Source organism: Mustela lutreola, chromosome 16 (assembly GCF_030435805.1).
Source record: "Mustela lutreola isolate mMusLut2 chromosome 16, mMusLut2.pri, whole genome shotgun sequence".
In the NCBI taxonomy this organism is placed as follows: Eukaryota; Metazoa; Chordata; class Mammalia; order Carnivora; family Mustelidae; genus Mustela; species Mustela lutreola.
In genome coordinates, this window is record NC_081305.1 from 40,686,362 (window position 1) to 40,710,096 (window position 23,735).

Genomic DNA, 23,735 nt, shown 5'->3' on the forward strand with positions numbered 1-23,735 from the left:
TGCTGAGTGATGCCCACCAGAGACTCACCCAAGACAAGCACACCACCCACCAGCCCTGTTTTATTCATAGACCTTTGCAGGAGAAGCCAGTGGGGCAGTGCCGACAGGGAGCCCAGCGCACATCTGCAGGGCTCCCTCAGCCTAGGCCTCCAAGTGTCGGATCTCTCTCTCTCTTTCTCTCTCTCTCTCTCTCTCTTTTTTTTTTTCCAGGACAAAACAAAACAGAACAAAACAAAAATCCAAAAAAAAAAAATTATTTTGCAAAAACACTTCCTCAATAAACAACATGTAAACAGAAACAGCTGCTTCAGGCTCCGCGAATGTCTCACTGTGTCTTCAAAGGCTTGTCCGTGGTGGGCAGTGGGGGCGACTGGCAGGGGCCATTTTCCTCCTCCTCGGGGGCACCCTGGGGGTAGACCACGAAACACAGCTCCTGGCCCCAGCGTGTCATGGACTCTGAGGACAGATGGACAAACAGATAGACTTTGGGTCTGACTCTGTGGGGCAGGGGTCTTCAGGGAGCTGCTCCCATCAGGCGGATCCTGGACTCTGGGGTCACCTCTTGGGGAGACTTCCGGTGGTGGCTGGATCCTGTTACCACCACAGCTGCCGGAGCGGGGTCCTGCTCCAGGGCCAGCCCCTAAGAGGGTCGCATCCCTGGCTCCCACCGCCTTGGGGAGGCTGCCGGGCTCACCTGTGAGTCTGTGCACACACTTTGGTTTGCTTTTCCAGAACACCCCCAGGAAGAAAACAGGCACTCCTGTGAGGATGATGATCACGCCGACCCCACACACCATGGGCTCTGAGATGAAGCTGAAGACCAGCAGGAATGCCCAGAAAACCAAGTACGCCATGGGGACCAGGAGGTTCACCTGGGGGAGAGCCAGCCGGACTGCCCATGGCACCCCCACCCCGGGGGGTCCCACATGCTTCCCACCCACTGGGGCGTGAGGGCTCCCCCTGTAGCCCAACAAGCTAGAAGCCACCTCAGGGGATGGCCAGGGTGCCAAACGGTTGAGGATTTGTTGAAGTTTCTGTGGCCCTGAGCTGCACACAGCAACCATGTGTCCCTGGCTGTTTGCATTTGGCTGGACGTCTCTGTCTTTTTTGGTGTGTCACCTTTTTTAGGCACTGAGCCCTTGTCTGGCTCCAGGATTTATACGCACACAGAGTATGTACACTCAGCTTGAGTTAGGCTCTCCTGTCTCCCGTCCTGTGCGTGCTCCTGGGGTTCCGTGTGACCGGGAGCAAGCACCCAAGCCTGACTTTCCCGTCTGGAAGCTCAGAGTGCACCCAGCAACCCCTTGTGGGGCTGTTGGGGGTGCTGAATATATCAGTGCACACACAGCCTGAGCAGGGCCGGGCACATGGCTAAAACTCGAATCCTAGTCGTTGTCCTCCCCTGCCCCCCTCCCCCCCGCCCCGAGCACAAATGACTGTGGGGCTTGGACCACATGTGCCAGCCCGGCCCCACTCCCGGACCTCACCTTGATGGGCCTGTGCAACGCCGGCCGCCTCCAGCGCAGCACGAGAAGGCCCAGGATGGTGACGCCGTAGCAGAGGTAGTTGATGAAGGACACGTAGTTGATGAGCGTGTACGTGTCTCCCACAAGCATGATGACCGCTGTGGCCCCGCACTGGGAGAGGACCGGGCTGAGCGTGGTCTCTCACCTGCCTCCATCAGCCCCGGCCTTCCCCGCTGCCTCTGTGGGCTGCCCCCTAGGGCCGAGACAAATCCCCACCATTCCCCACATTGCTGGGTGGCCCCGGCTCCCCTCCCGGCCAGCCGTGACCTCACAACTTACACAGACGAGGAGGGCAGGGATGGGGGTGCAGTGTCGGACATGGATCATGGCCAGCAGGCTGGGCAGGTGTCCCTCTCGGGCCCCCGAGAAGCACAGTCTGGGACAGAGATGGGTGGCGGCCGTGAGTCCGGCCACGGGCCTCCTACCAACCAGATCCTGGACCTCTGCTCCAGACGTGATGTCCCTCTTGAGTTGTCGCCTCTGACCCCTGCTCTGGGCCCCGGCAGCCCCACAGGGCAGTTCTTCCCTGTCTTGCCCCACCTCCCTTTTGCTTTCTGGACCTCAGAGTTGGGGTCTGACTCCTGTAACTGGGGAGTTCATCATCCCAGCTTCACATGAGACCCACCAGGCAGGATTTGACTCCCTCTGGCCCCTGGCACGGATCGCACGCACCTGCCTTGCCTCACCTTGACAGAGCCCCTCCCCAATCCAGTCACCTGGAGGAGGTGAACAGGTAGCCATTGATCCCTCCAAAAGTGGAAAGTGCCACGGAGACGGGCATGACCCAAGAAAAGTAGCCCAGCAGCTTCTCCCCGAAGGTCTGAGTGGGCACAGAAGAAGAGGGGATGCGTGAGGCAGGGTGGGGTGGGCGGGAGCCAGGCACAAGTGGGACCCCACTCACCACGGCCACCGCGTTAGAGACCAGCAGCTCCTGGGGGGACATGGCAGTGAAGTAGGCAATGTTGGTGAAGGTGTACACAAAGGTCACCAGCGGGATGGAGATGACAATGGCACGGGGTAGGTTCCTGGGGGCAGCGGGGCAGTATGTCAGCGTCAGTACCGGTGGGTGGGGGGGCTGTGAGGTGGGACCCAGAGGACCCAGCAAGGGAGCAGTCGGAGTCTCTATCTCCAGGGTCCGGGTCTGCTGGGGACCTTGGGACAGGGAAGGGGCAGCACTACTGTCCCCCTGCTGCCCCCCAGCTCCAGCCTGGGCACAGGCAGGTGGGAGGAGGGACTGATTGGGGGGAGGGCCACATCAAACCCCGAGGGGCACCTCTACTGTCAATACACAAAGAGAAAATTGCACACAGCCAAACTCAGCCTTGAAAATCCTTAAAAATCCTTGCAAAGTGCCCCTAGAGTCCCGTGCATAGATCTGCCCCCCCTGGAACGCCCTATCAGCCCCAGCCCCAGCTCCCAGCAGTTCACTGTTGGGATCCCTGGCTAAGCATCAGAGGGAGCCATTGGCTTCATCCATAGGGCATGTCGTGGGCACACGTATAAATTTTGGCCAAATGCTGATGGCTGGATGCATTGACAGCAAGAGGCCATGGCCCGCCCACAGCCTCGCAGGGAGCACTGGTGTCCCAACAGCAGCACAGTCAGGCGGATGACCAGACGGGGCCCCCGGAGGCAGTGGACCTGTGCAGGGAGGCTGTCTCTCCCACCGCTGCACCCCTCCCCTTCCCAGGGCTCGGCTGGGCATCCCACTCACTTTCGAGGGTCAACCAGCTCCTCAGTGACGTAGTTGAGGAAGTTCCAGCCGCTGAACGCAAAGGAGCCCTGGAGGAAGGCCAGGGCCAGGTGACCCACAGAGGGCGTCATCCAGAAGTCAAAGGCATTGCTGGGCCTCAGCTCCTCGAAGTGTCCTGGGGGTCCAGAGGTCAGGGATCAGTGTTGTCGCCGCAGCCCTGTCCACGGCCCCACCCCGGCCCTACCTTGGAAGATCTGGACAAAGCCCACGCCAATGATAAGGGACAGGGCCAGCAGCTTCCCGCCGGTGAAGATGTCCTGGATGCGTGTGGCCCAGCGCACGCTGGAGCTGTTCACCCAGGTCAGGAGCACTGGGGAGGAAGGGAGAGAGGGCGGTGGGCCATGGCCAAGTTTGGCCCAGGCTGCAGGAGAGCGGCAGCCCACCCACCCCCAGCAGCCCACCCCCTGAGGCTGAGCTCCCAGGGGGCCGGCAGGTGGAGGGATGCTCCCCTCCCGCACATGCACAGCCCTCCCACATCAGCGAGCAGGGAGCAGGGCACGGGCCCAGAGCAGGCACTCACTCAGGCAGGCCATGGAGAGTGCGCGGGAGGCGGCGGCGGGGGGGATGCAGTTGGGGAACACGGGCTGCAGCACGTAGTTGGAGAAGGTCATGGAGATGACAGCCAGGCTGGTTGGGTACATGATGAGGACTGCGCTCCAGAGCAGCAGGAAGCTGGAACGAGGGAGGGCCCCACTGGCAGAGGCAGCAGCGCCCTCCCAGCCAAGCCAGCCCAGGTGGGGGCTGCCCCTCAGGCCGCGGCACCTGGGGCTGGCGAGGGTGCGCCATGCGCCAGGGAAGGCAGGGCCGATTCTGTTCTAAGAATGGACTTTTGCAACAGAGATGACATTCAGCATGGTTAAAGAGCTCCAGGTTGCCCTTGGGCAGGTGTCGAAAAGGACTGGTCAAGCAGCCACCTTTCTAATAGCGTATGAGCTGTGGCCACGGGTTGTTTCCTGAGCTGGGGCGGGCTGTCCCGGGACCTTGGGTTATGGTCCCAGTGGGGTCTCTCAGCAGAGCCCATGGCTGCAGGTAACTGGCTCTGAGCTGTGGCCCCTGGGGGATAAGACCTCGTGAGGAGCCCTGGCAGGGGTTAGGGAGCGATTTATGTCCCTTTTGCCCAAATATTGTCACTGTGGGGTACCCACATGCGAGCCCGGGTTCTGCTCAATGTTGTGAGGCCCAACCTCTTCCCAGGGGCTCTGCCTGCATCCTCGGGAGGACCTGTCTGTGGGGATGTTCCTAGACCCTAAGGATGGGGACTGCCGCATCCAGGGACACAGTGACCCCTGGACCACCGGGCTTGGTAGATTCCTCTTGGTCCTCTCCTTTACTTGGGGGCCCACCCCTTGCTCCCTTCTGTCAGCCTTAGAAGACAGGCCCCCCGGGGCTGGGCCTTGGGCCCTCCCCCGCTCCTACTTCTTGAGTATTCTCTTAACCACACAGCCCAATTTTTCTGCTTTCTCAGGTCCCAGTCCCCTTTGAGGACCCTCTCTCCAGAGCAGAGCACCCATGGACACACCCTGAAACCCCATCTACCGCTACCCCTTTAAGGCCCCGTACCACATTCCCCAGAACCAAATTTTGGATACTCTAGCCTAGACTTTTCCTTTGAGCTCCAGACACCCTCCTGCCCAGACCGGACTAGACCATCTCCCCAGATATGCCACAGACCCCACCAGCATGGGAGCCCAACCCCAAAACTTTCCCTCCCATGGAGTCCGTCTAGTGGGAAAGTGGCTGTCACCTCCCCCCCCCCCTCAGGCCACCCTGGCTATCATGTCCTTCTGGATGATTCTGGAATCTTCCTATACCTTTATTCAGGCCCTCGGCATGGCTCAGGGGGTTAATTGCAATACCTCTAGGCAGCCCCAGGGCCTCCAAACCCTAGCACTTGCCGTGGATCTGATCTGCCTCTGGCCATACCAGAGGCATCAGGCTCGCCCTCTAAGCCCTGATGTGAATGTTGTTTTTCCCAGAAGCCTTCACTAGGTGATGATATCCCATTCTTTTGGCCACTGGGCCACTGCCCCTCACACACACCACAGAGCAAGAATTCTCTAGGTCTTCCCCAAGTACAGAGGGGCTTTCTCCCTTCTGCCCTGTGAACAATTTGAGAACAGGGATAGATCCTTTTATCTTTAGTCCCCAGCACACAGTAGATGCTCAGCTAATGTTGATCGGTGAATAAAAGAATGTGGGGGTGGGGCTATTTAAAGGGGCCCTCTTGCAGGGCGCTGGTAGGAATTATATGCACCCCCACACACATGTGGGTTGACTAAAATCAAGGCCGCCCTTCCTTTGTTGCGAGAATCACCCAGGTGGGGAGTAGGCTTCAAGAAACATTTAGAAGGAAGCACAGAGAAGTCAAGGGGCCAGCTGGAGTGTCCAGCCCATTCTGGCGTTGGAAGGCTGCGCAACACCCCCACCCTTTTCCTCTATGCATCCCATGATCTCCCTGAGATGTGAGAAAAAGAAGAAACTGAAGTCCAGGGCCCAAGTGACCCTCCATTCCAGATTGTCATCCCCTCCCCCACCAACCCCGCTGGTGCCCCACACTCACCCAGCCAGGCCCCCGAAGATCTCAGTGACATAGGCATAGTCCCCACCAGACTTGGGGATGGCGACTCCCAGCTCCGCGTAGCAGAGGGAGCCCAGGGCAGTGACGCCTCCACCTAGGACCCAGACGAAGAGGGCCAGACCCACAGAGCCTGAGTGCTCCAGGACCCCCTTGGGGGAGATGAAGATGCCCGAGCCAATGATGTTTCCTGGGGTGGGGAGAGATGGGGAGGCATCAGGTCTGGGATCCCCTTAGACAGCCCAGCCTTCTCAGGCCCCCAGATGCTACAATGAGAAAGGAAACCCAGGCTGCTCCCTGGAGGAGGAGGAGGAGGAGGAGAGGGAAGTTGGGCCTATAGGCCTGTGGATGCCACTAGGGGCCTCAGACCCTGCAAATCCCATCTAATCCCATCTGGGCTCATTATCTCCCCTTCCCCACACCCTGGCATGGGAAGAGGCACCTCATCCACCCAGTTCAGGACATGAGTCCTGCTCTTGTTCCTCTGTCTGCCCCCGCTTCCTCCCAGCAGGTGGGCAAGCATGAGGGAGGGGGCTCAGCAGCTCGAGGACCCGCTTGCTGGACTCCTCCCTGACCTAGGACTCAGACTGCAGACATAGATGCTGAAGAGACCTGGTTTCCTGGCACTGCTGACATATTTCCAGTCCTGGGCAAGGGCCGGTGGGGTGAGGGAGAGAGACAGGAACGAGTGCGTGTATACAGCTGGGGAAGGTCAACAGCCATCACGGAAGGATGGCAATGGCAGGCTGACAGAGACGCAGCCAGCCCAGGGTCCGGTTAAGACTGCCTCTCCCCTTGAGACAGCCCGGTGGATGCAGAGAGGAGTCGATGCTCTAATCCCAGCACCACAGTGGGAAACCTCAGCTGGGGCTCAGGTCACCTCTCAAGATCTATCTGTACGAGAGGTTTCTGTGAGGCTTCGGCAAGATATCATATAGGAAGCCATCCGCTCATTCACAGCTGGACCCAGACGTACTCGGCATCTTGGCGTGATTGTGGGTGCATCTGTTGCTGCACCTGGTCTCACTCACCTCCAACCCCCAGCACATAGGAGGTGCTCACTACACATCTGTCGAGTAAACTGAATGGGTGCACGGATGGCCCGATGCCCAAAGTGGCACCGAAGTCCTAACCTGAAAGACTGATTTTCCCATCTGTGAAGTGGGGGCAGCCGTCTCTGCTCCGCTCTCCTAAAGAGGCACTGCAAAGAGGAGGAGGGGGGCGGTCACAGCCTCTGAGGCTCACACGTGAAGGGAGTCTGCCAGGGTCACCGGAGGCCTGCCCTGTCCTTGGGCTGACTCAGCGTCTTGCGGACTGTGACATGTATTGGGGGTACTCCATTGACCCGCAGCATCTGGGGATGCTCAGTCTGAATGCTCAGAGGGCCAAGCCATGGTCTGCAGAGCAGGTTCTCACGGTGAGCAAGACTGAGTGCCCACTGAGCTGTGAGCTCCCTGGCAGTTAGGGTAAAAAGGGCAATGCTCTGGGGGACCTGGGCCTCACCCTCTGTGCACACAAATGAGGTCTCATCGTTGGTGGTTTGCACGAGGACCTGCCCAAGTGGAAATGACCCCAGAATGCCCAGGCCCCATGAATAAAAGAGCAACACTACTAGGAGCTGACGCTCTGTCCCTGGACAGGATGACCCCACCTGCCAGGTCCACTGGGAGAATGTACACCCATCGAGGCAGAGCCTGCCTACTCCACCTGCCAGGCCCACAGGCGGGCCTGGCCAAGGACACGGCTGTGGCTGCCAATCTGCATGCATTCCTTGTCCACGGTGCTACCCCCACCCCACCCCCGGCCGACACAGATTTCCAGTCAGGACGGCCACGGTGCCCCACTTGGTTTTCTAGTCACATCCCAGGAGCCCTAAATACATCCAGATAAGGACCAAAGAATTTCTGTCCCTCAGCCCCCAGAGGTAAGCTGAGCCGTCAGCCTGCTTCCAGTGGGAGAGGGGCCACCTCCCTTATCTACCCTGAGGGGCTGGGGCCTGGCTCCGCTTTCTAAAGGGTCTTTGAGTTCGCTCTATCCAGCAGCACAGCCTCTGTTCTCAGGGCCTGGTGCAGTGGGATTTGCCAAATGCCAGTGAGGTTGGAAGCCAGCGGGGGCTGGGTGGCCTTGGAAGGAGCTGGGTGCATTCAGGCTGGGGGCATCCAGGGACCCGAGCAACCCAGCCCATGGGGACCCCGGCCCTCTCTAGAGCTCAGCATGGCGGGGCCTCATGGGCTTAGCCCTTGGGAAAGCCACATCTAGCATCCTGTCCTCCCAGGTTGGGGTCTGAAAGGGACGTGTCACTAGCCTGTGTCCAGGGGCTGGAGACTCCAATGCTGGCACTTGGGGGATGGGTCGGGGGATTGTGATTGTGTGGACACATGGCCTTGGCCTATAGTGCAGGCCCATGTGACTGAAAGGAACATGTGTGCCAGTTGGTGTCTCTGAGGTCCTTGGGGGCCTCTCCTTCTGGGCCTGGACAGCTTCTGGCATCCTCCCCAGGTTTGTGCTGGAAGGTGGCAGAAGACCCCACTGAGGTCCATTGGCCTCTCTGGGGACCACGTGGCCTGAGTGGGGCTCTGCAAGGAGCCACAGGGGCCATGAGCTTGGGTGAGTGTCAGAGAGCAGGACGAGGACACTGGGGACAGGTGTGGGGACCTCCAGCATCTGAATGATTATAGGAGGCCTGGAGGAGGGACCACGGAGCTGTAAGGGTTATGGCAGGGTGGGGGGGGGGCTGTCCAGCCCTCCCAGTGGTTGTGGGCTCAGGCCTCCCTTCTCAGCCCTCATGCTCAAGTCCAGCGGAATCAGCCTTGTTGGATTCAGGACACAGCAGTGGAAAAGCCCAGCTCTTCGGGGAACCTGCTCTTGGAGAAGAGGAGGGGCAGGAACCAGGGAACATGGGATGGGCTGTGAGATACTACTGAGCGCCCAGTCAGGTGTCTGAGGGCAGCGGGCTGGAGAAATGCAGGTTTCAAGGCCTCTGCGGTCCCATTCACCCAGTGGCATAGCTGCTCTGTGGTCCCTGCAGGGCCAGAGTTCCCACACAGGTGGGTAAGGAGGTGAGTCCCCACCAGGAGGCCCCCCCAGTCCCCTCCCATCCCTCTCCCCTCAGACCACACTGGGTGGTTTTTATCACATTTAAGATGTTTGGCCTGATGGGGCTTAGTCGGCTCCACAGAGGAACGAAGAAAGGGCCATTGTTCTCCTGGCTGTTGCGGTGTGTGCTGACCTATTTCTGGGACGCAGGGGCTGACCGTGGAGGTCACAGGGTAGACGGTGGAGGTCACGGTGGTGGAAGGAGCCAGCTGCCCTGGGTGTGGATGGGGGCAAAGTGCAGTCTGATTTGGGGTGGGCAGGGAGGTCTTGGCAGGCCAGGCTGCTGGCACAACCCCTCATCGCTAGAAACACTTTGGGGAGTCAGCTATGTGATCTCAGGCCAGCGCTGCCCTTCTGGGCCTCAGTTTCCCCATTTGCTAGGTAGGGCCACTGAGCTAGGGGGCAGCAGAGGGCTGGTTCAACCCTGACTTTGGTGGACACCCCGCTGGACAGGGCAGATATTTTCTGCACATCTGCGGAAGGCCTAAGGAAACACAGTCTGCTTACGGGCCCCTGTCCCACATGGTGGCAGAACTCTCCTCAGCTCACTGGATTCCCAGACGCTGCGCCACCTCCAGGAAGCCCTCAGTGACCTCCCACCTTGGCCCACCACCATGGTATCGAGAGGATGGTGAGGAAGGGATTCTTCACTGGCCACCTTGCATGGGCCCCGGCCTGCTGTAATGAGGAGTCGGAGCCCCCCCAGCCCCAGAGGACAGAGAACCCACAAGGCCTAAGTCATCTACATACGCCTCGCCTAGCTGTGCCTCTTTTAGCTAGCAGGCCCACAATGGGGATTCTTCCTGTCACATTGGCCTGTTGGCCCGAGACAGAATAGCTCTAGGGCTCTCGGGTCTGATCAGGGGCTGGCCATAGGCCAGGCCTCCTTCCTCTGCTCTGGGCAACGAGTCCCAGCACCTTCTCATTAGGGGATGACCCATGAGGCCTCTGGGAAAAAGCTCTACATTCCCATCAGTAGGTCCCCAAGGCCACAGACCATGGTGCTAATTGAGGATCCCTAGATCTGGGTTTGAATCCCAGATACCTCGTGGTGGGGGCAGGGGTTGGGGTGCTGTGGACAAGATACTTGGCCTCTTGGAGTGTTCTTATCTGTGAAGTGGGGAGAGGAGGCAGTGAGGGGGTGCGCTCCCACTCTGCCTTGCTCATCAGAGGCCCCTGGAAGTACTTATTAATCTCACTATTGTCTTCTAGCTTGGAGAAACCCCAGGCCACCCAATCTGGCCTTTGGAAGCTGGATTCCCCCAGGGACCTCAAACATGCTGGGGTCAATGGCCAGAGCTCTGCTTTGGGGGCCCTGCTGTTCCCCCAAACACACGTGTGTCCTTAATGAGCAAGTGTTGGGCATCCCTTTGAGGAGAGAGAAGTGCCCTTTGAGGGTGTTGGCAGAACTCCAGGGAGGTGAGTGGGGATGCCTCCAGGACACGTCTGGAATTGCCAATTGGCCCGCGGGCACCTCCGGCCTAACCCACTTTCCTTTCAAGAGAAGGATGAGCAGAAGTGTGGAGCTTGTTCGGCCTGGCTCGGCCTGGCTCGGCCCAGCCGGGCCCGCTAAGCAAATTTCGCCTGTGCCCAGTCTCCAGGCTGGGTCAAGGTCATCGATGAGCTCCACTCCGCTGGACCCAACCGTCCACCCCCAGAGCACATCTTGCTCGCTTCATAGTGGTATTTGGCAGGTAAAGCCCTTCCTCCACACTCAGCCTCCGGCCCATTCTCCCACCTTGCGGGCTGCTCCTTCTGGATGTTTCTGCTGGTCCTTCTCTTTCCTGACTTCTAGACGTTGAGTGCCCGTGGCGCAGTCCTGGGGCCTCTACCCCTTTCCTTCCACACACCCTTCCTTCGAGGCCTCCACCAGTACCCCCAGCTTCTGTTGGCAACTCCCAAATTGATATGCCTACCATGGACCTCTTCCCTGAACTAAACCTGGGTACAGCTAATTACTCAGCAAACAGCACTGCGAGTTTCACATGTTTGCAATGAGATCCCCGACTTTCAACCCCCTGCTCCCAAGACCTACTCCTCTCCTTCATTCTGGACCGATAAACAGCAAACCGGGCTTCCAGAGGCTCGGGCCCAAACCTGGGGTCGCCCCCGGTTCTTCTCTTTCTCCCACACCTCACACCCAGTTCATTATAAATCCTTTGGCTGTGTCTTCCAAACACACCCAGAACTGAACCTCCCCTCAGCACCTCCTCGCGGCCACCCTGCTCTCAACCGTCATCATCTCTTACACAAGGGACTCAGGTACACTCTTGACCAGGCTTCCTGCTTCTACCATTGCTGCCCACAGCTTCTTCTCTATGGTGGGCGCCATCCTATCCTATCCGATCCCATCCCATAGCCTATCCCATGCCATCCTTGATCCAATCCCAAATATCCTATTCTGTCCATCTTGTCCCAGCCCATCCTTCCATCTCATCCTATAGCCTGCCCCATCCCATTCCATTCATCTAATTCCATCTCATCCACCCCATCCTGTCCCATCCCATCCCATCCTACCCCATGCCATCCCATATCCTACCCCATCCACCCCATCCCATCCCATCCTGTCCCATCCCATCCCATCCCATCCTATACCCTGTTACATCCTATCCCTTCCCACCCCATGCCATCCCATTCCATCCTACCCCATTCCATCCCCGTATCCTATCCTATCCATCCCGTCCATCCTACCCCATCCTATTCTGTCCTATCCCATCCTATATTTCTATTCTATCCTATCCCATTCCATCTACCCCATCCCATGTCGCCTCATGCCATCCTATTTGATCCCGTCCAATCCCACCCTCTTTTGCTCAAAGCCCTCCCCCACCTTGCAAAGAGACACATTTCTCACTGCAATTGGCAAAGCGCACACCAACTGGGCCCCATCCCGCTCCTGACTCATTTCCTCCCCACTATCCTCCCCACCCCCACCTTATTATTTTTCACCTTAGCACGGATCATCACCCATTGGCTAAACATGTGGCTGCTCGTCATTTACTCTTCGACTTTCATGCTGGAACATCAGCTCTGAGGGGACAGAATGTTTGTCTGTCTTCTTCCCTGCTGTGTCTCTAGCACCTAGAACAGTGCCTGGCCCTGTTCTGTACCTAATTGTTGAATCGATGAATGAGTGTGTCCAGTGCTGGCAGGTCCCCTCCTTGCAGCCAGAGCAGCCTCGGTCCCCAACACCGAGGGCCTCTGCCTCTGGGCTGGCTGCCGCCTCAGTCTGTTTCCTCATCTGTAGATCAGGGCTGGGAGACACAGACAGGGTCTTTCTATGAGGAGGGGCCGAGCTTGTGGAGAGAGCCAACCTTTGAGCAGCCCAGCCACCTCCAGGCCTGGAGACAACAGAGAGGGGCCTGCCCATCCTTGGAGGAGCAGGGATTGTCGTCTAAGGAGATCGGGTTCACCTCTGAGTCCCTGAACATACCTGAGCCTGACACATGAAGACCAGCATAGGTGGGATCCCTGAGTTAAAAGGAGAGAGTGGAGGATGGAGCAGCCTGGTCAGCAGATCCAGGGTGATTCTCACTCTGCTGGACCTGGGCACCCCCATTCCTTAGATGTGGATTGGGAGAAGGCGCTGGCTGGGGGCCCTGCAGGACAAGAGATTCTGTACATACAGCCCTAGGCGGGGGTGGGAAGTCAGGGAGATTCCTTTGTCCCTTTGTTTGTTCATCCATCCATGGGAACTGGGGAGCTGGGTCAATCCCAACCCTCCCCCACTGAAGGCTTTGAACCTGGCCCCAATTTTGGCCAGCACCAGAACAGTATGGGGAAGGGCACTGAATTGGAAGATTGGTTCCAAATCTGGTTCCAAATCCCAAGGTCTACTGCTTGCAGAAGTGCCATTTAACTTCCAGCCTCAGTTTCTATGTCTGTAGAATGGGTATAAACACTCCTACCTTGCAAGGTGGGCATGAGAATCAAATAGGATAAAGGGAGAACATGATTTCATAATGTAATAAGAGGTGTTTTTCAGAAGAGGTATTAGATGCAGCAGTGTCTTATGGAGCCCCGCTCAGCTGGCTCCCTGCAGGTGTGCTGGCTGGGGCCAGCAGGTGCTGCCCCAAACACACTTCAGGTGGAGTCTTTCTCCAGCCCAAAGCCCTTCCAAATCATCCCATTCCAGAAAGCCCCACTCCTCGGCCTACGCTGGGGCAGAGGGTACAAGGAGAGAGAATTATAGGACCTTCTGGGAGGGGCTATTTGAAGTGTTGGAGAGAGCAACTGTAGGAGCTGGTAACAAAGGAACAGTGTGTGGGTGGGGCGGGGACTCCAGGGCATAAGGTGGGAAGGGCTGGGCAGACCCTTACTCAGCCCACAGATGCTTCCTCCCTCATGTTCTGTCCCCTCTGGTCCACATCCATTCTCCCTTTGTCCATCTCTTGCCAGCTGGAATTCTTTGAAGCTCCCTGAGTGTCCCGTGCTGGGGTCAGTTCTTCTGGGTTCCCTTGCCAAGTCTGCAGCCCTCGGTCAAGCCACCTCTTACCCCTGCTCAGACTTCAAGGTCTGGAGGTCAAGGGAGCAGTGGACCTGGAACAGCAGGGATGGGCTGAAGAATGGGGGTGCGGCAAGGGCCGAGCTGGGACTTGCAGGTCTGTCTCGCGGGCTGCAGGAGATGGTGGAGCTAGCCTCCTCCTTCCCCACCGCCACCATCGGGGCTCTCCTTGCAGGAGAGAGGAGCCAGCAGCCTCCACCTGACCTGAAGCTGATAGGATGTGGGAGGAGGCAGAGCAGAAATACAGCTTAAGGATGGCCGCTTAGCTGAGGCAGCCCCGGAAGAACTGTGTCTCTCCCTGCACCTTGCTGGCACGGCAGCTGACTCCGACATGGCCAGCTTCTTGACTCCATGGTCCTTCCATCATGTGTGGGCCTCCCGTTCCTGGGAGCACAGATGCTGGAGAGGGTGTGGGCCAGGGCAAGATTCTAACTAGTATCCTGGCTAAAGCTCTGGACCCAGTCCTTCCTCCCAGCAGATCATGGAGCAGGGATGTCCCACGCCAAGAAGGTCGCAGGAGCCGCTAATGGAAGACTCCATTCCAGGGGCAAGTGGGTGAAGCAGGGATGCTACCAGCACAGGGGCTGTGTTCTAGGAGTGTGGGGGTGGCCCAGAGCCAGATCCCAGCCCCAGGGCAGGAGCTCCCAGTGCAGGGGCAGAAGAGGAAGAGGGGAAGACCCCTGTCCGCCCATCTGAGCCTCCAACTTTCTCCATCTCCAGGGGTCTGAGGGTGGGTGGGCGGTGGGTGTGCAAGGAGATCCTACTGGCTGGTGAGGGGAAGACCCGCCCGCAACAGAATAAAGCAGTCAAGAGGCCCAGATCCATCCACCCAGTCTGTGTCTCCTGGGACACGGGATGGAACCGACCACTCCCAGGAGGGTCTCTGAGGCCCTCGGAGTGGACACAGATCTGGGTTACCTAGTTCCTGAGGAGTCAGCATCCATGACTTGTGCCTTGTCCGCTGAGTCCTGTGGCTACTCAGAAGTCCCCATATGGGGGACCCATTCTCCAGTGGGGAAGAGGAGGCCGGAAGATGTGAGTGCCTGTTGGGATCCCAGCCCAGGAAGCAGGTTGGCTTTTTCTGCAGGCTTGCTGTGTGGACCAGTGACTGGCATCCCCAGTCACTGATGGCTCCACCCTCTCCCCAGGGTCCTGCCACCAAACTCTGCAGTAATCATATACTCTGAACCTCTTCCCCCTTGGGGCTGGCTCTACCTGTCCAGTGGGCTGGGGGTCTCCTGCTTTAGAAGAATTAATAACCCTCATTGCATGGCACCTGGAGACTAGAGCCACGGTCCAGAACCCGGAGCCTTAACCTGGGTTGGCCTATCCAGTCCCCACACTTACAGGGCTCCTGGCACTCAAGGCAGGATTATCCTCACCTCCCTTTCATAGATGAGAAAACCAAGAGCATTCTGCCTTGCTGAAACCCACAACAAAATAAAGGCAGCAGGGGAATTCCAGCGGTGGATGGGGCCCTCACCTCCCTCAGGTGCAGAACTTTGGCGGGCCTGGGGAGGTGGGAAAAAGAAGCCCTCCTGCCGCTGTCTGAGGGGAGACACCCATAGGTGCTCTGGCCATCCCCTCACGTGTCCCACAGTCGCAGATCGATAGGAGCGCCTGGAGCGGGGGTGCCCCTTGTTTTGGGCAGCAGTGCACCCCGAGCCTTTAGCCCGACCATCCCAGGCACCCGCCCGCCGCGGCCCCTCTCACCGATGATGATCGTGCAGGCGCTCACCAGCCCGATCTCCTTCTTGAGCGCCACCCGCTCCGAGGGGCCGGGGCCGGGGCCCGGGCCGGGGGAGGGCGAGGGTGCAGGGCCAGGGTTCCCGCGTCCGCTCAGCTGCTGCGTGTGGCCGGCCATGTCGCTCAACCGCCGCGTCCCCGCTCCCTGTGCTGCCCAGTCTGTCCGACCGGCCGCGGGTCCGTCGGTCCGTCCGTCTGTCGGCGCTCGCCGCCTTCGCAGCCCGGACAGCGCCCACAGGCGGGCGCATGCGCTGGCGCGGGGCCCGGGCCCTGGGCCCCAGGCTGCCTGGCCGGGGAGGGGCGGAAGGAGGACCGGCTGGCAGCCCCCCTCCCCCACCTCCCTTAAAGGGAACTGCCCCCCACCCCCCTGCCTGGGGAGGAAGAAGAGGACTTGGGGCAGACCTAGGAAGAACTTTCTAGCTGAACTAAAGAAGAGGCCCTCCCACTGCCTGAGTTACATCTAGTCGTGGGGTGGGGTAGGGGTGGGGGAGCAGAGCTCAACGTCAAGACCGTCCCTGCCCTCAAGGAGACTGAGGAAGCTGGCCAGAATAATAGCTGTCTGTGTACTGGGACCCTCTGCGCGCCCGCGCTTCCAAACTTCTTAAATCCTGGCGCGGGCCCCCGAGTGCGCGCGGGCTGATGGAAGGGTGGAGGTTGCGTCCATTCTACAGGTGGAAATTGAGGCCCAGAGATAACTTAAGGAGAATCACAGAGCAAGTGGCAAGGCCCAGAACCAAACCCTTTCTGATGCCTCCTTGGCTTCTAGATGGTGATGGGGGGGTGTGAGATATTGCTCTAGGAGGGGAGCGTCTAGGAAGCTCTGGGAGGGGTCAGGAGACCCTAAGCACCCACCATCAGAAGTCTGGCCTCTAACCCTCATCCAGAGCCCTTTAGGGAGACCTGGAAGAAGTTCTGACCAACCCTTCCCCCACCTATCTCCCCGCCCCGTCCAGGCTGCACTCTGGGCTGCATCAGGCAGGTCCCATCTGCAGATGCCGGGTCACAGGTGAGAGTGGGGGCTTGGTGGACTAGAACTTGGGGCCTGCGCCAGAGACCAATCCAGCCCGGCTTAAAGAGTCGGGGCCACCTCAACTGGCCAGGAGACACGGAGAAGGGGGCTGTGGCTCCTGAGGTGGTGGACGATGTCGGGCGTGCAGGGTCACAAGGAGGCCTTCTCCTCCCGGAAGCCGTCCGGCCTGTGCAGCCCCGGCCCGCGAAGCGGACACAAGGGGGGCGGCGTCGGGGGCCACCGGGGCGGCGGGCGGGGCGAGCCTGGCACGGTGCGGCTGGTGGCGGAACAGCCTTTGTCCTTTCCTGGCGGCCGCCGCGCCGCGCCGTCCCCTGCATGTGGATGAGGCCGCTCCGGGCGCCCCCATCTCCCCCCCCCCCCCCCGCCGCCCTAGCCCGCGGCCTCCGGGCTGGTGGAAGGCCCCGCTTGGTTCCGATGGCCTCCGGGCAGCCCCCGGGCTGGGGTGGGGGTTGCGGGCGGAGCATCGAGGTGCGAGCCGGGCGGTGCAGGGAGTTTGGCCTCGGGCGAGGGACCTTCGAAGTTGGGGGCGGGGATCTGGGGAGAAGGAGCAGGAGGACCCCGGGTGGAGGGCTGGGGGGACGCGGCGGGGGAGGCCACCGGCGAAGCTTCAGCCTTAGCGCTCCCGTCGGAGTCCGGCATTCTTGGCGCCCTCTGCCTCCCGCCCCAGAGACGCGCTCAGCCGCGGCTTTCTTAAAGGAGCCTCGCGCAGGGGCGGGGTGGGGGCGGCGGCGCGCTCCCGAGAGCCCTGGTGTCGCTGGGTGGGGTGGGGGGGGTTGGGGTGTCGACCTCCTGGTTCCACTCTCCCCACCCGGTTGCCTTTGCAACGCTAGGGTCTGCTGGGAGAGCGTCCAGCCAGGGCTAGTGCGTTCAGGGGTTGGCCCGAACCCCACGCACCGGCCAGGAGCCTGTGGGTTTTGAGCCTGGCTCCTGAAAGGTGGGATATGTGTTTGGAGAGAAGGAGTGACTCTAGGGCACCGGTAGGATGGAATTTGCATGTTATTGTCCAGACCCACCGTTCAAGAGGACATTTTAGTTGAATTGAACTAGAATCTGCAAATCCCGATTGGAATAAAAAGTTGGCAAGATTGGTTTGCCTCTAAATCAGTACTCCCCAGTACTCAATCATTAATCCCCACATTAACAGAATAAAGCAAGGAAAACCATAACGTCTTCTCAATAGATTCAGAAAACAGTCATCCATGATTTAAACAAAAAACTCTTAACAAATTAGAAACAAGAGAACTTCCTCAGACTGATAAAGGTTTCTACCCAAACCCCAAGTCTTGCAGGAAACAAATGAAACCCCCCAAACCCTGCAGGTAACATCACTTTTGATGCTGAAATGTTGCATACTTTTCCATTGAGACTGGACACGCGGAAGAGCGTTAGCTTCCAGAGGGTTAACTCATTAATTGCGCTGGAGGTCCTAGCCAGTGCAATAAGGCAAGAAAAAGAAGTAAAAGGGTTCACCATTCAGTTGCCAGAATTTAGAACAATGACCACACTCCATGCTCGTGAGTATGTGAAGCAACAGGAATGCTTATTCATTGCTTGTGGGGGTATCGGAAAATGGTATGGCCACTTTGGAAGATAGTTTGGCAGTTTTTTACAAACCATGTTCTTAGCATACAATCTGATGGTCATGCTCCTGGGTATTTACCCAAAGGAACTGAAAACAAAAACCTGTGTATGGATGTTTATAATAGCTATATTCAAAAGTGCCCAAACTTGGAAGTAACCAAGATGCCCTTCACTAGGTGAATGGATAAACTGTGGTCTGTTCACACAGTTGAGCAATATTCAGTGCTAAGAAGAAATGAGCTGTTAAACTACGAAAAGACATAGAAGAAACGTAAGCTCATGTTATTAAGGGAAAGAAGCTAATCTGAAAAGAAATAGGAAGACATGAAAATAGGAAAGGAAGACATAAAACTGTCGTGTGGCATAGTTGGCAAATTGTCCAACTTTTGATTTCAGCTCAGGGTTGTGAGATCGAGCCTTGTGTTGGGCTCCGCACTCAGCAGGGGGTCTTCTTTTAGATTTCCTTTCTCTCTCCTTCTGCCTGCCCCCCACTCTCTTTGTCTCTCAAAATAAATAAATCTTTTTTTTTTTAAAGATTTTATTTATTTGACAGACAGAGATCACAAGTAGGCAGAGAGGCAGGCAGAGAGAGACGAGGAAGCAGGTTCCCTGCTGAGCAGAGAGCCTGACTCGGGGCTAGATCCCAGGACCCTGGGATCATGACCTGAACCGAAGGCAGAGGCTTTAACCCACTGGAGCCACCCAGGTGCCCCTCAAAATAAATAAATCTTAAAAAAAAAGACATAAAACTATCTCTTACATATGACAATATTGGGTAAAAAAATAAAAAACAAGTAAATTTAAGGTTAATTAGTTAATTTAGCAAAGTCACTGGATACTAGTTCAATGGGTAAAAACACATTTCTTTAAAAAAAAAGATTTATTTATTTATTTATTTATCTCTCTTATAAAAGAGAGAGACAGCATAAAGAGAGAGACAGAGAGCACGAGAGGGGGAGTAGCAGAGGGAGAGAGAAAGAGAGAGAATTCCAAACAGATTCCTTGTCGAGTGTGGAGCCCGATGAAGGGTTCCATGTGGGGTTCCCTCCCATGACCCATGAGAACATGACCTGAGGCAAAACCAAGAGTCAGATGCTCAACCAACTGAGCCACCCAGGCACCCCACTAATTGTATCTGTTTGTACCAACAATAATTAGAAAATACAATTTGTAACAGCATAAAAATAAAATACCTAAAAACAAATGTAGTGAATTATGTGTATGATTTCCTTTTTTTTTTTTTTAAGATTTTTATTTATTTATTTGACAGACAGAGATCATAGGTAGGCAGAGAGGCAGACAGAGAGAGAGGAAGGGAAGCAGGCTCCCCACGGAGCAGAGAGCCGGATGCAGGGCTCGATCTCAGGACCTTGGGATCATGACCTGAGCCAAAGGCAGAGGCTTTAACCCACTGAGCCACCCAGGTGCCCCATGTGTACGATTTCTACACAGAAAACTATAAAACGTCACCAAGAGAAATTGTAAAACATATAAATTAATTGAGAAGAATACTCTGTTCGTGGATTAGAATTTAAGATGGTTTTCTTCAAGTTAATCTATAGAATTGATCTAGAGACCCAAAGCACTCATTCATCCCAAGGGGTTTTGCCATTATTTGCTTGGATTTGGGGAAGTGGGGGAGGGGTGGTGAAATTTGACAGGCTGATTCTAAAATACATACGGAGACGAGCAAAGTTGGAGGACTTACTACCACTAACAACTGCGTTAACGGTACAAGGATAAACAAATCAACCAGTGGCACCAAGCAGACATTGTTAAACCCATCCAGCTCTGGTGTACCACCACGAACCGACATTGCCGAACAATGGAGAAAGTATCCATATTGGAAAAAAAAATATCCTTTATCTCTATGTTATACCACATCCTAACACAAAGTCCTTGGCTGTGCAAGTGGAGTGTGTGCCTGAGAGGTAAAAACAACAAAGCCGCTCAAAGAAGACATAGGGGAGAGAATAGATTCACTTTCTTAAATAGGCACAGAAAGCACAACTGGCAAAAAAAAAAAAAAAAAAAAAAAAAAAAGAATTGGACTCCATTAGCGTTAGAAACTTCTGTTAATCAAAAAGCGTGATTGAAGAGGGAAAAGTAAATCCCATGTGAGAGAAGTCATTTCAATTCGTAGATCTGATAAAGAGCTTGTATCTAAAAAATATGAAAGTCACTACAAATCAGCAGTCGGTAGGTGCTTCATTAAAAAAAAAAAAAAGGATCCCCAAGGGGTCTGAACAGGTGCTCAACCTTATTAGTCATCAGGGAAATGCCACTTAAAACCAGAAAGAGCTACCACTGCACATTCACCAGAGGGTTTTAAAATTCAGCCCCGGGGTTGGCAAGGGTGTGGAGAAACGCAGGACTCCCATATGGTGCCAGGGGCGGGTGTCCATTGGCGCCCTCGTGCCCGGCACCATGTGCTGTATCTGCAAGTGCCCATGGCCCAGCATCTCTCCTCTGTATCAGTTGCCTGTGGGTACCCACTCCAATCCTCTCTCCTCACCTTGCTACTTTGTTTCCCATTTCCAGCACAACCGCCTGCCTCCTCCCATCATGCCGTGGGGCTTCTCTGCGAGCCCTGAGGTGTGAGATAACGAAGGACCTCCCCCAGTGCCCACAAACTTGTAACCAAAGTGCAGGGGAGTTAACACACTTGGGCTTAATCTTTGGTGATGACGGATGGGAGCCCGCGGATAAATGCTTCCCAGTCCTCGTTCGTCTCAGATGGACTGTCACAAATCACCTTCGTTAGAAAGTCTCTTGTGAGAGGGTCCCGCCAGCTCAGAGAGGGATGCTTTTGGGGCCCCGTGATGGCCAGCTCTGAAACTCATCTCCATATCAGCTCTCTTGCCTTCCTCACTCCCTTTCCCCCTCCCTCTTGATTCCCTGTGAATGCATCCCTTAATTAAAAAACACCACCTAAACTTTTGCCTAAGACTGTTTCTGGAAGGCCCAGGCTAAGAGGCACTCCCAGGGATATACCCCAAAGGAAATAATGTATAAGTGCACTAAAAGTCATCTACAATAGTATTTATGGCTGTGCTCTTCCTAGCAGCCCCAGACTGGAAACCTGTTGAACCATTATCCATAGAATGGATAAATACTTCCGAGTGCATTCAGTTTCCGGAAGAGATGAAACAGGAAATGGGCACCGAGCAGATGGACAGATAAACAAATGGCTACCAGGTCACAACGTCCGTAAATCTCGGACATATAATGTTGAGCAAAAGAAGCCGAATGTGTTATTATATTCTGAGGTAATGCCATTTGCAGGAAGTTCTAAAACAGGCAAAATCAATGCATGTTGTTAAAAGTTAAGGTGGAGGTCACCCTTGGAGGTAAGGGCTTGGGGGAGGGGCAAGAAAGGGGGGTCTGGGGTGCCGGTCACAGTCCACGTCTTTTTCTGGGTGTTGATTATAAAAGTATATGCTCAGTGAGTGAAAATTTGTTGAGCAGAATATTAAGGATTTGTGCAATACTTTTGTAGGTAGGTTCCACTCATTTTACAAGAATAGGACATTCGATGTGTCCCAGGCAGGGTCCCCGGGTGGGACAGGATCTGCTTGGTGTGTGTGTGTGTGTGTTGGGGGGTGTCTCTGAGCCTGTTCTTGCTCTGCCTCCTCCTCATGGGCACTGAAGCCCTCTCAGGGCTCCCACAGCTGTCCCAGCCTCAACCCCTCTCTGCTTCCGTGTTCCAGCCCAGTATCCTCTTGCGCAACCTCAGCTTCTCCTTGATCGCCCTGATCTCCCTTCTCCCTGTCCCAGTCTCAAGCATCTTTTCGATGACGCCTCTTGGGGACCTCTCTCTGCCTCTGTCACATGAGGTTCCCGGCCCCGGACATTGTGGCTGTCCCTTCTTGCTTTCTCTCTCCTTCCTCTGCCCCTTCCCTGGACAGCCCCAACTCATGTCTAACGACGGCAGGCCCTGGGCAGAAGTACAAATGATACGTATATTAATTTATTTTAGAAAGAGAGAGAGAGAGAGAGAAAGCACGAGCAGGAGGGGCAGAGGGAGAGGGAGATGGAGGAAGTCAGGAGCAGTGGAGGGCTCAGTCTCATGACCCATGAGACCGGAGGCGAAACCAACCGACTGAGCCCCCCGGGGCGCCCCTTCACATGGCTACCTATTTAGAAGTTATAAATGAAACTCTGCCATGGTCCAGCCCTCATTCACACCCCAGGCCAGTCCTGAAGGCCACTGTCAACTGAGGGAGGGGAGGGTGGGAGCTGGGCCAGTGCCCGAGGCTACTGCGCATGAGCACATACCAGGGATGGGGGCTGGCCTGGGCACCCTTTCCCCCCACCTCATTTCTCCACCTGGTCTTTCCAGACGTTTCTAATTCCTTCTCCAGACATCACCAAGGGGCAGAGAGTGGAGGAAGCACTTTTAAGGGGAATGTGCCTGCCTGATCGCTCTTCCTGGTGATTTGGGGCAGCTAGCTTTATGAAAGTACCATTGCTTTTTCTGGTTTCCCAGGCAGAGGCTATGCCCGCCCCCCTACACACACACACACACACACTCACTGCTCTTAGCCCAGCATCTTCCAGCCGGGGACAGAGGGCGGTGCTTGTAATACACCTGTTCCTTTCCCACAATGGACCTTTGTTCAGTTAGAGTCACCACACTTTCAAATGTCCTAGGACACTGAATTTACAACAAAAATCTTCATATTTGATGCTGGTGACATTGTGGCCAGTGTGTGTGTATCAGGGGGCTCTATGGCGAGGGATTCACGCGCCCAGGACTAAGGAGTCAATTTGCGCATGTGGGGCTTCTAGAATGAACCAAGGAAGGCTGTGTTGCCCCATAGGGTCCTCGCCCACTCCTTGCTGTCTCTGCTTCCCCAACTCAGGCTGCCCCCACCTTGGGCCTTACCACTCCGTACCACGCAACCCAGGCACCTGATACTCTCCGCCACCCACCCTTTCCTCTGTGCTGACAGCAGCTTCTTTGCCAGCCCAGGATATCTCCAGAGGGCAAATCGAGGGCCCCCCGCCCCCCACCCCATACTCAGCCGGTCTGGTTCAGTGCAGCCAGCTGGGGTGCAGGCCAGTCCTTGATGCTGTTACCTCAGCAGGGAGACCGCCCTGGGACACTTTCAAAAATGAAAGGGAGTTCTGTGAGTGTACACCAGGATCACAGGTGTAAACCAGGGAGGCCGAGCAAGCTGGAGTGTAGGGTCGGTGCCTTTAAGGCCCTTGACCCCAGCTGGGCCTGTGCAGGTGTTGGTCCCCTGCTGGCCTGGCCCATGCTGTCTCCCAGGCCTGCACTCCCCTCCCCCGTCCCACCTGTATGCTCATCTGTCTCTTGTGAGACAGCCTGGTTGTCACCCACCCTGGTCCTCAGGCTGGATGGCGGCCCTATTCTGTGCCCAGGTGGCCAACTATCTGGGCCAGATCCTCCTTGAAGGCAGAGGCCTGGCCTTACTCCCAGCACGCAGTAGGTCTTTCACGATGATGCCCGGTGTCTGACCTGGTCCCGCTGTGGCCCTGACTTCTAAACCGAATGAGTCATTTAGCATCTGTGAGGTTAAGGGAGTGGGAGAGGTATAGGAGCCTTCAGGGCCCAGAGCTGTCCTGGGGGTGGGGGTGGGGAGACATCTTGTCCAGACCCCGGAGTTTCTGGGCCTGCTGGTCAGAAGAGGGAAATGGAGGGGACGGGTGACCTTTGGGGGAGTCTGTGGGTGTCTTCCTATGTCATCCTTGTTCTCCCTTGAGGTCCCTATAAGCTTGGCCCTGTGCAGCTCCTGTCGGTGACAGGTGTGGGAACAGGGACCAGCTGTAAACATGAAAAGTTGGGGCTTTGGGTCTTTACTGTGGAACTGGGCTCTCTTCTCTCTCTTGGTCCTCCCGGAAGGGTCCCTCTGGCCAGCCAGGAGGCCTTCACTCAAGGACACTTGCCATTCCAAAAG

The 23,735-nt window shown here is 56.4% G+C and overlaps 1 protein-coding gene across 1 annotated transcript; it reads right to left on the minus strand.

Moving 5' to 3' along the window:
• Positions 1–242: 242 nt before the first annotated feature.
• SLC7A10 (solute carrier family 7 member 10) lies at positions 243–15,455 on the minus strand. Its single transcript, XM_059152487.1, has 11 exons — positions 15,168–15,455; positions 5,840–6,044; positions 3,800–3,951; positions 3,464–3,589; positions 3,241–3,394; positions 2,428–2,551; positions 2,243–2,346; positions 1,806–1,902; positions 1,488–1,637; positions 695–872; positions 243–456 (listed from the first exon to the last, which is right to left on the minus strand). Exons 1-11 carry the CDS (start codon positions 15,316–15,318, stop codon positions 326–328), a joined length of 1,572 nt encoding a protein of 523 aa, XP_059008470.1. The 5' UTR covers positions 15,319–15,455; the 3' UTR covers positions 243–325.
• Between the last annotated feature and the right edge of the window lie 8,280 nt (positions 15,456–23,735).